The sequence below is a fragment of the Heliconius melpomene genome, chromosome 7 (genome assembly GCF_056956725.1).
Source record: "Heliconius melpomene rosina isolate 202511_hmr_F chromosome 7, ASM5695672v1, whole genome shotgun sequence".
NCBI classification, from domain to species: domain Eukaryota; kingdom Metazoa; phylum Arthropoda; class Insecta; order Lepidoptera; family Nymphalidae; genus Heliconius; species Heliconius melpomene.
In genome coordinates this window covers 10,607,755-10,619,700 of record NC_140395.1, presented here as the reverse complement: position 1 = coordinate 10,619,700, position 11,946 = coordinate 10,607,755, and the positions used below count along the sequence as shown (strand labels likewise).

Genomic DNA, 11,946 nt, shown 5'->3' with positions numbered 1-11,946 from the left:
TATTTATAATAATATAATATTTCTATCTATGTACTGATTAAATAAGATGTTTATATTTTATCATTACAGTTCGAGATCAAGGTACCAGCTGACCAGTAATTAGCCACAGGAGATTTACCAACAGAATCAAAAGAAAGACTTTATATGAATCAGAAGATTATTTTAAAACCAAATCTTGTTGGTTTTAACAATATTGTACTAATTTTACCTTCTGATGATTAAATTCGTTATATAAATCCGTTATAAAAGTCCGTTAAAAAGGTCCGCTATAAAGGTTCAAAATGCATAAAAACTTGATTTTGGAGATCTTTATTGGAATTCAATAAAAGTAAAATCTTGGAGCCCAAATTTGGTTTGGTTTTCAAATGTCAATTAACACATGTGTCCTGTGTGATGTGAACACATGTGCACCATATTAGCGTGATCGATATTTTCTAAAAAGGTAGCGAATAGTTGAAACGCATAAGAATAAAGACAAAGGCCTTGAGACCAGTCGTGCCGCACCTGAAAAGTGTAACTTAAAACGCGTTATGTTGTGGGTTTGATTCCATTTTCATTCTGATGTCGAGTCCAAGCGCGGCGTTCAGTTCCGCAACTGAATGACAAACGGAGTGTCTTAATGCTAAGTTGCCTATGCCTACCCTGTTTTGTGCGGGATACAGCGTGACACTAAAAAAAACCAAAAAGATGGATTACCTAATTATGGATTGAAGTGATTATTCATTATATTTAACAGGAGCTTATAATTATAGAAATATAAACTGTACTTGATAATATATTGTTAGAAATCGGAAGCGGTTAACGTTTTTAAAAAAACTCGATAAAACACATTTCATATATAAGTTTCTAATGTATTTGGAAAGAGATTCTACATAATTGCAATAAGTGATATGTACTCAATAACAATACTTCAAACTAGTTTCCTTTCAATCAGGGCCGTTGCCTACAAGCAACTTCCCCCTACTTACATCTACCCTCTTTTACACGAGTACGCTAACAATATAGTATATAATCACCACATATTTTTTTTATACGGAACTATATAATAAAATATTTCACTCTTAGCCAGGAATAATGAAGTCTTGATTTTTCTTATTCGCACACAGTCGTTGTTCAGTTTCTGGATTGTTAGTGCATGATGTTATTAATAATAATATTAACAATTATTTTATTATACTTATATGGTGTCAGAAATTTTAATTATTGGACGAAGAAAGGTATCAAACATGATCGTCCTTTACCATATGCCGGAAATAATTTACCTAACTTTATCCGAAAATCTAGTATAGCAATGATGGCCACCGACGCTTACAAGAAATATCCTGATGAAAAAGTGGTAGGTTTTTATAGAGCTACATCACCAGAATTAGTAATTCGGGATCCTGAATTAATTAAACGAGTGTTGATAACAGATTTTCAAAGTTTCTATGCAAGAGGATTTAACACTCATGATACTGTTATTGAACCTTTGATGAAAAATTTATTTTTTGCTGATGGAGACTTATGGCGTCTAATAAGGCAACGATTTGGACAAGCTTTCAGTACTGGAAGATTAAAGGCTATGTTTCATATAATTACTGAAAGGACGCAGAAGCTGCAAATACTAGCAGATGACTTGGCAAACATGGAATATTATGACATGAGAGAATTAATGGCACGGTACACTACAGACTTCATTGGGGTTTGTGGATTTGGTTTAGATATGGATTCATTAAACAATGAAATGTCAGAGTTTAGAAAATTAGGAAAGCGAATATTTCATAGAACATTAAGAGATACGATAGCTACAATGTTTAAATTTATATTTCCAGAATTGTGTAAGCACGTACATTGTTTGTCAGATGATTTAGAGAATTCTATGTATTATTTAGTACAGACCGTTCTTAGAAATAGAAACTACAAGCCATCAGGAAAAAATGATTTTGTCGATTTAATGTTAGAATTTAAAAAAAAGGGAAAGATTGTAGTGGAGTCATTACAAAACAAAAACGATGATGGTACACCGGAACTTGTCGAGCTTGAATTCGATGATATGTTAATCGCAGCACAAATTTTTGTTTTCTTCGGCGCTGGTTTTGAAACATCGTCTACAGCATCAAGTTACACGTTACATCAGTTAGCATACCATATGGATTGCCAAAAAAAAGTACAAGAAGAAATAGATACTGTATTAAAGAAACATAATAATAAAATAACTTACGAAGCCATTAACGAGATGACTTACTTGGAAATGGTATTTTACGAGGCCATGAGATTATACCCTGCGGTAGGATTTTTACTGCGAAAGTGTACAGCATCGACTTATACGTTTCCTGAAATTGGCTTAACTATAGACAAGGGTGTTAGAATTGTTATTCCAACGCAAGCTTTAAATAGAGATAAAAAATATTTTGATAAACCAAATAAATTTATTCCTGATCGTTTCCTGGATTCTAAAAGTATGAAGAGTAGTATATTTTTACCATTTGGGGATGGCCCAAGGGCTTGTGTTGGTAAGTTTATCTATTGTTTAATGTATAATTTTTATCTATCCCTATTTCGACTCTGTAGGGTTAAAATTTTTCAAAATCCCTTCTTAGTGGATGTCCAGATTACTAAAGTAAATATCTGTTCAAATTTCACGTTTCTATCACCAGCAGTTACGGCTGTGCGTGCGTGCTAGTCAGTTAGAACATGTTTTTTTACATATACAATAAAATAAGGTTCTAGAAATATATTGAAAAATCTTGGTGTAAGATATATGTTTACCAAATATGTATATTTTAATTATATAAGATAAAAATATATAATAGGAAAATAATATCTGTGTTATAATTGTTTCAGCTGCTAGATTAGGAAAAATGCTGGCTATGGCTGGGGTAGTTGCTGTATTACAAAAATTTTCAGTAGAACCCTGTGCTATAAGTAAGTTGGAACCTCTTCCTGATCCGAAGGCCATAGTATCCGAAAATTTTATAGGAGGATTACCACTTAAGCTGAAAAGAAGAAAATAATTAATTACCTTTAACGTATTGTACATTTTTATTAATACTTAAGTTTGTTTAAATAATTATTATTTAGTCTACAATTTAGTGTGAATAATTGTAATATTTTTATTTAAAATATTTTGTATTTGTCCTTTACAGACATAAGCAAGGTGATCTTGGTTTTTTTATATAAATATATTGGAGATAAGGAAACGAGTTTGACATACTCGTAAAGGCAGTCACGTTTTATAAAATAAAATTTGAATATATATTTTATAACGGTGTTTAAATTTTTTTTTTTGTAATATATTTTATTCTATTTCACATTTTGCTTGACCTTTCTTAACCAAGAGCACCTTATGAGAAGAGAATTTGGTCGCCGATGTCCGCTAGAATAGCGAATAGCGAAAAATCAACGCCGCGTAGAAGTGAAGATAATTTATTTCATCGAGTGGACTCGAACCATCAACCATCGTGTTTACAGCCATAATTTGTTCCACTGAGCCACAAATGCTCACTATTAGAGGTTGGATAGAAGACATACTACGTAAAGGACACTCGTTGTTAAATAAAAAACAAAACATTGATTATTTTGAAAACATTTAATCTTACTCGTATAAATATAGTCGGCCGCATTACACATAAGTCGATATTGAAGCTTATATCTAAACGTACATAAATGCTTGTTGGTATGTCACGTCTTAATACAATATACATTAAACTATTATATTTTTAAGTTTTTTTTATTATAGTATTATTATCATGCGATACTATTTTTATACAATGATTAATTGTTGCGTTTTCTTTGGTTTTAAATATCTTTAAGTTTCTTAGGATTTTGGCGGATTTTGGTTGATTTTGGTTGATTTTTATGAAGCCAGACTAGACTAATATCAATATATTTATATATTACGTGCAGATTTCGTAAGAAGAATGAAATTAGTAATCATTTTCTTTTATTCAACTCATCAAACGTAATAATATGAAAAATATGTAAATTTTGTATAAAAACAGTATTACAGATTACATAAATGTACTCTACATATATTATATGTAGGTTTGAACGACTAGTAACTACTTATGGAACTAGTGGTAAACTTGCTTGTCATAAAAGAAAACAAATACTATTTATTTACCTTTTTTTATCTAGTAAAATCAATATAAGCTATACATATTTTGATAAAACTTTAGCCTTTCTTTCAAGCTGTCGGACAAATAGCCTATATTAGGTAAAAATTCACTCAAATACACTACAATATTACTTTAATGCAATTAAAATTAATATGTACAGTCTCAAATAAATCTTGGATAAGCTAACTATCACAAAAAATCAATACATTTTTGTTCTTATGACGTTTAAATTCTTTAACATATTAGTCTTAGTATATCGAGTATATTGTTACTTATTTAATAAAATGGCATTTCGTTAATTACTGGACAAATATTATTAACATTTTTTAAATTGAATTCCAATTGTATCCCGTATATAGCAGAATAGGCAGAGAGAACTTAGTTAAGACACTCTGTTACTCACGCACCCCGTGTTGACTGGCGTAACTCAACGCCACGCTTTGTCCTGTCACCGAAGCGGGAAAATCAATATAATTATTTTCTCTGACTGGGAACTGAACCCACAATCATCGCGGTTACACGGCGGACCAATTAGTAACGTGATATGCCAATATACTATGTAGTCAAAGCCTTAAGTTAAATAAGCATTTTATTATTTCTCAAACTATTAAAATAACATAACGTAAGTAACCGTTATTTAATTGTATGTTTCACATAATTAGGGTTGTTAATGAAAAATAATTACATTTATATAACGTAATGTTATTTATAACTAACAAATGCCAGAAGCGAACACAAAAACCTATTGAAATATAAATGTGAGATTCGCGAGCCAGACAGTTTACAAGATATTGATAATAAAATATAATGACCGAAAGTTTTAATATTTTTAACGTTATTAAATTAATTATTATTTTTTTGTTTAATTTAGATGAATACCGGATTCGAACTCGCAACTGCCTGACTTGTTTACGATCACTTGAAATTTGTCATCACTTGAAATACGACAATATTATGCAGATAACAAAAGAGAGGATCTCGGACAGTAGACTAGGTCTAGTAGTAGCTAGACTAGACTAGGTCTAGGAATAGGTCGAGTAATAGCTTCTCCTAATATATTTTCTTCTAGCGTCACATATATAACGGTAGCAGGAAGAAAGGAAGGCGGAACTCAACGCCGCGCTTTTGCTTTGGCGCCAGAGAGAAGAAATGGAAAATAATTCATTCCCCCGAATGGGAATCGAACCTACAACCGTCACCTTACAGTCACACTCCCCTATGCCACGATAAATATTTTAGACTATGAGCTTCACAGTAATATTAAAAACAAATCAAAGCGTCAAATAATATATATAATAATTTACACATATCATTCGACGAATATTAGATCGTTTCTAATTTTATTGCAGTAGTTTTTATTAAGTGCATTTTGAAGGTCGTTCATATAAAGGTCATGTTTATCTAAAAATTAAATGCAAATTACATCGTCTACTCGTTTAATAGAGATACCAAATACCTATTTTATTTTTTATTTTAAAGTTTGATATTTTAATAGAATAGTAAAGAAAATTGTTATTAAAATTTGTTTCTTATTCTTTCCACTGTCCGAGCTAATACAATTTCTGTAATCGAAAGTGCGAAATTCCATTTATTGACTAAATATTAACATAATTTTAAAACAATATAAATTAGTCTGTTTTCTTAAAATGTCAGTAATTCTATGCACATGCCCAATCGCTAGACAGAGGGAACTTAGTGTTAAGACACTCCGTTCCCCACTTTCCGCCGAATATTTTATAAATATAATAAATATGATTATATACAATTACACGACGCCTTACAAATAGGTTAAAGTAAGCGAATGATATTGCTAAAAGCTATATTTTTTAAGGAATCTCAAGTGAACACCAAGCTTAATATTATAATGTAAATCTCATATAAAATGTGAGTTAAATAAAGAATCCTCTAACACATGCTGTACTTATTTTAATAACTCTATGAAAAGTCTTATAAGGTCGATTGAACTTAATTTTTTCCAGTTAATTAAATGTAAAGTGACTTAATAAAAAAATGCTCTTGACGGAATTCCGAAAAAAATACATTTTTTTAATGTTAATAATATAAATATTTTTTTTTAGTTTTTAAGCAAATTCGTCTGGGTGTGATGATGAATAAGAAATACTAATGTCCTCTAAACGGTTGAGCAAATATCTCGTTTAAAAGTTGTTGGTATTCTTCGGCGTTGTAAAGGTAGTCCTCGTCGTCTAATAAAGAGGTTAAGTTATACCTGAGGAAAAACACATTTAAGTTAATATGGTGTAAGCTTTAATTAGGTAGCACTCCCGTTCCCCGTTGTCCGAATTCTGAAGGTATTTGGCGTTGAGTGGCGGAACTTAACGCTGTGATTTGCTTCGTTACCAGAGCGAGGAATTGAAAATTTCTAAATATTACATTTCCTCAAGTGGGAATCGAATTATACATTCTGTCCAAAACTTTTTTATTTTCTAAAAAAATTGTTTAGACAGACAGAGATCTATCTATGTATAATAGAGAATGATAGTGAAACATGTCCAATGAATAAGTCCCCCTAAAAAGTATAATTATTGGTAAAATTAACCTATTTACCTTAAAATATCGCGTTTTCTTCGCACATTAATATGTGATGTGGCTTCTATACATAGTACTGCAAAGTGGTTGTTACAAGAGTACCTGCAGAGAATATATGTCTAAATATCAATATACTAGCGACCCAAACGTGGCTTCGCCCGCTTAAACTTAGCCAAATTATATAAAATACACAAATTGTGGCTTTTGTGTTATTCTGACGTATGAGCTATATTAATTACTGTAGAGTTTCATCGAAATATGTTTAGCAGTTTTTTGTGTGAAAGCGGAATAAACATTCCATCGTCACAAACTTACATAATACTATATGTTAGTAGGATAAGTTCTTTAAATATTTTTGCGAGTGAAGCAAATGCTAGTGGACGATGAAATTACATTTTACTGTATAAATAGGATATAGTTATACCTTTCTTGTGACAGCAGTTTATGAGAATATAAAGAGGCTGCCATTCCTCTGCTTGTGGGTTCTCCATTCTGCCATTCCTCACAGAAAGTGTCCATCGCGCGCTCTCCACTCGCGTGTGAGCCGTGCCATATTAGTTTTTGAGGCCTGTCAAAAAAATAATTAACTTTTCTTTTCTTTTCGCCGAATTCTGGAGGCATTGTGTGTTGACTGGCGTAAGTCAACGCCGCGCATTGCCTCGACACCAGAGGGAAGAAATGAAAATATTAAATATTTCAATTCCCCTAGTGAGAATCGAACACATAACCTTTCGCGTTTAGAGTCAAACGCTTGGTAAAGCCATGACTGGTATACAATTTTTATGTGAAAAAAAATAAGATTTATTTGCTTTTATTTCTGTTTGTAATAAAATATACACATCTACTTTAAAATAATTAAATCTTACCAAGATAATATAAAAAAATACCATATATTTACCAATTAGTATCCATTAAAATATTCTTTCCGTTGAAGCTGTAAATTCTGGGTGCTCCAGCTATGATACCACCATTTCCATCGAATATGTCCGAAAATGTCTTAAATAGAACTTCGCCTTGTATGTTTATCACCGGCAAGTGTCTGTCCGCGTAACGCACTGTGGAATCTAAATTTTGTATTCTGAAAGATAATTATTTAAATTATAAAAAAATAAAATAAAAAGAAGTAAATAACAATCAGGTTCACGCTGTATCCCGCATACAGCAGGGTACTCAGAGGGAACCTAGTGTTAAGACACTCCGTTCCCCATTTTCCGCCGAATTTTTCGAGGCTCAAGGTGAAACTCAATGGGGGGATGTTTACCTTGGTGCCAGAGCAAAGAATTGAAAATATTAATAAATAAAAAATTATTCCCTCGAGTGGATCCACAAATGCCCGTGGGCCACAACGGCCTCAAAATTGAATTCATATTTTTTCGTGCATTTTCTATTATCTTACATATTATAAACAATGTTATGTTATGAACTATACAAGCAGAGCCTGGTGACCATTTGTCTATTATTATAGACTAGTTATATTATTTCACCCAAGTAATAGGCGAAAAAAATTTGTAAAATTAAATAAAAAAAAAGTAAATTCTCAACAGTGGTCGTGGTCCTAGTACTAATATGCATTATTAAATAAATGATCATAAAAGATCGTGATATGTTGCGTCAGTGTTGGAAAAAAATGGTACATGAACACTATATTTTTCTTATTTTATAAAATTAGTAATTAATAAGTTGACATCCTTGCCTGCTGGTGAGGAAAGCCCTGAAGGTTCCCTTCAACCCGGCGCGCCGCGCCTGTCGGTAGCACGCGTAATCAGCGCGGCGGACTCCGTGCATATTACCCGATAGTGGCTCGTTGAGGGCTACTAGCCGGAGCTAAAAGTTATTTATAATAAATATTTTTTTAGCTTACGCTCTATCTCACACATAGCATGCTAGTAGGAACTGAGAATGTAATGTTAAGACACTTCCGTCTCCCATTTTCCATAGAATTCTTCTTTGCGTGTTGAGTAAACTCTACACTATTCTTTGCATCGGTACCAGAATAAAAATATTAAATATCTTATTCCCCTGAGTGGGAATTGAACCCACTATTGTCGTGTTTACAATAAATAAATCCTGTAAGTCAATAACTAATATTTAAGATATAATTTATATTTCAATACACTTACACTGGGCCCCGTCGGCGTTATAGGAATATTGTCGATTAAATTGGACAATTGCGGCACGTGGACGAGGCTGGCGGCGGGCAGTGGGGGCGTCTGCGGCGCTGGTGTGGTGGTCCCCGGCGCTGACAACGTCACTAGTGATCCTAGCTTTAATATGATAAAAAATATATTTAAAATAGTTTCGTAAAGAAATTTAAGTAAAGCTTACTAAATAATTTTCTTATTCGTATACCTACACAAATTTTAGATGGGTTAAATAAAGAAAATCTATAAACATAAAATATTTTACATCGATATATACCTTGTTTTGCTGTATTACAATTATTAAGATTAAAAGGTAAAAAAAAACTTTTATCAGCATTTTCTCAAGCAATCGGATTCGAATCGGAACATTCGCATTCAATCTAACATGTTTCAGCTTTGGTATAACGACATATTGTCGCGCCACTTCAACCTCTATTATACTTCATCATCATCATCATTATCATCATCAGCCTGTCCTCGTCCACTACTGGACATAGGCCTCTCTATATTTATATCTCTATACTTACCAATACATATTGCCAACCAGAATTGACTTTCACGAATAACGCCTGTTCTTCAACGACGTAAGCAAGAGCTCCAACTGGACTGGAGGACGCAAGCTATAAAATAAATAAATCATAAGAAAAATATATGACATATTTTATTTCTCATTAACATTGCAAAAAATTTAAGTTCTAGTATTGTCTCGTTTTTATTGTTTACACAATGTGCTTATTTAAATACAATACAAATAGCTTAAGTTGTTTCATTGTTGTCGTTATTATAAAAACTATTGACTTTAACTTGACTTTAAATGATCATATAATATTTATAAAAACATGAAGAAAATATATGAAATATTAATATTTATCTAAACGTTGATACTATATAAAGAATAAAATATATAAACATACTCTCAGCATTTCTTCTGTCGTTTGAAAAACAGCAGCGCCTGGTACATTTTGAGTTCGTTGAGTTTCCTCATAGTGTCTCGATTCGTGTGCTGGATATGCTGGACAAGAAATGTACATATATCCATCTTTATTATCATCATCATCATACCTTAATATTTAATCCGTAAACCAGCTAAGTCCATTTGCGTCAACTTTCATTCAACGCATCATGTCTTGATTCCAGGTGGCAAGTGGATAAAGGAACGCCTTGATACTATGTTTGTTATACCCAGGGTGGGTAATAAAATATGACTCCAAATAAAATACTATAATATCATAAATAGATAACTTTTTTACGTTTATTTTGAAAATTGTTATTTAAAATTAATACTTACATAATCGATCTCTATGTCTATCTTTCAAATCCTTAAGATCCTCTAGATCTTTAAGTGCTTTTATTGCATCTAGTGGACTTTTCGCAACTGTTTCCATATAGCAGCGTGAATTTAAAAAGTATACAATCACTAACAAAATTTAAATTTTAATTTATATACTTTCAGAAAGTAGATAAGGAAAAGTAAATCCCATCAAAAACATAAATGTAAAAAGAAAGCCAAGTTCTGTAATAAAACGTATGCTTTCAGCGATAAAAGAAGTGAGATGTAAATGTATGCCAAGTTCAATGGTCAGTCCTGAAATTTATTTTTAACAATATAAAATATTTTATAACAACTGAAAATGCCCATTCTTCCTTACAACTTGGAGACTTTATTTATGTGTAATATCTGACTTGGCTAGTTTTCATATGAATTTACAATAGAATCTTAATAGAATAGAATAGAATTTGAATACATTCATTAATATCGATGTAAATTAATTTGAAAACTAGCCAAGTCAGATATTACACATAAATGAAGTCTCCAAGTTGTAAGAAGAATGGGCATTTTCAGTTGTTATAAAATATTTTATATTGTTAAAAATAAATTTCAAGACTGACCATTGAACTTGGCATACATTTACATCTCACTTCTTTTATCGCTGAAAGCATACGTTTTATTACAGAACTTGGCTTTCTTTTTACATTTATGTTTTTGATGGGATATCATTACTTTTTGTACAGAAATTATAAGTAGGAAGGTTCATAATGTTATCAAAATCAAAATATTCTTTATTCAATTTGGCCATTACAAGTACTTTTCCTATAGGAAGCTACTATAGCAAGAAACTCAAGAGTTGCTCTTTTTAAAACATAGTTTAGAGTAAGCGCTTCATAGGACATTTCTCTTCGCCGAATAAACCAAGTAGGACACCAATGTGATAATACACTTCTATCTTAATATTGTACAAATCTACTGCAGCCTTTATTTCGGAAGTAGCTCCGTACGTAGTTAAGCAAAGCATGTCTTCTTTAGAAGAGTCAGGATTCCCGTTTCGAGCGCTAGTGTAGATACTTAAATCATTCCAGTTACGACATACGTACTCTACTATAGTCTCGCGCAATTTATTAGTTTGTTGTATATCAATACGCTCAAACGAAGAATATGCAATAGCATGGAAGAGACAGCTCCCATCGGGAGGCATTGGAACAATTCGGTGTAAGGTTCTTGTTTCACCCACAAGCAATTCTATTGAACGACTCATTGTTCAACATGTCTTGGAAAAAATATAAACAATAAGTTTATTAAGTGCTGACGGTACCAATCTGAATTGATATGATCTCAAGGTTAACTTCGTTCTCTGCCGTTTTTACAAGTGTTCCTAAAACCAGTAAAATCATGAAACCCAGGCCAAAAAAACCATTAAAATATGAGCGCCTTCGTACAATAAAATGTATCTAATATAATTAGGTATTTACTTTTTTTATTATAGTCAATAATATTATGTTTTATTACTCTTAAGATGATATTTAATTATATATGAATTTAGATTATATTTATCTATGAATCTCGACTATAGTTTTTATTTTGTTGATTAAATGACAGTTGTCAGATTATAAAGTAATTAATGTATGCTGCGTTTAGAAATCTGATAAATTTATTATTATTTTTTTCTAATTTTATTATTTTGTTGGAATAACTCAACACGCAATGCCTCCAGAGTTCGATGGAAAGAGGGGAACTGAGTGTCTTAACACTAGGTTCCCTCTGTCTACCCCGCTATGTGTGGGATACACCGTAAAGCGGATTTATTTATTGGAACGAAGTTCCTTACGGCAGGCTTGGAAGGGATAGAGATTTCGCTGCGTGAACGAACTGAAAAAAATGTGAT

General features: G+C 31.9%; 2 protein-coding genes across 7 annotated transcripts in view; one reads left to right on the top strand and one right to left on the bottom strand.

Annotated features, from left to right (window-relative positions):
- On the top strand, positions 1–4,006 carry LOC146537817 (cytochrome P450 6B5-like). The gene is made up of 2 exons (XM_085188966.1): positions 1–2,492; positions 2,824–4,006. The coding sequence occupies exons 1-2, from the start codon at positions 1,136–1,138 to the stop codon at positions 2,991–2,993; spliced, it is 1,527 nt and encodes a 508-aa protein (XP_085045092.1). The 5' UTR covers positions 1–1,135; the 3' UTR covers positions 2,994–4,006.
- The window catches only part of LOC146537816 (uncharacterized), a 134,411-nt gene continuing 126,014 nt past the window's right edge, over positions 3,550–11,946 (bottom strand). For 5 of the 6 annotated variants that reach the window (XM_085188957.1, XM_085188959.1, XM_085188958.1 and 2 more), the window contains 9 exons: positions 10,074–10,160; positions 9,700–9,797; positions 9,313–9,405; positions 8,765–8,908; positions 8,338–8,468; positions 7,543–7,722; positions 7,069–7,212; positions 6,663–6,746; positions 3,550–6,324 (listed from right to left, as the gene is read on the bottom strand). In XM_085188957.1, coding sequence (XP_085045083.1) covers positions 6,219–6,324; positions 6,663–6,746; positions 7,069–7,212; positions 7,543–7,722; positions 8,338–8,468; positions 8,765–8,908; positions 9,313–9,405; positions 9,700–9,797; positions 10,074–10,160 — 1,067 coding nt within the window. In that variant the 3' untranslated portion in view covers positions 3,550–6,218. The remainder of the gene's footprint in view (positions 6,325–6,662; positions 6,747–7,068; positions 7,213–7,542; positions 7,723–8,337; positions 8,469–8,764; positions 8,909–9,312; positions 9,406–9,699; positions 9,798–10,073; positions 10,161–11,946) is intronic. The other variant, XM_085188963.1, reaches the window with a different exon arrangement.

Coding starts and splice junctions, on each gene's coding strand:
- LOC146537817 (XM_085188966.1), top strand. CDS start 1,136: ATGATGTTATTAATAATAATATTAACAATTATTTTATTATACTTATAT. Junction 2,493..2,823: donor TGGCCCAAGGGCTTGTGTTG/GTAAGTTTATCT, acceptor TAATTGTTTCAG/CTGCTAGATTAGGAAAAATG.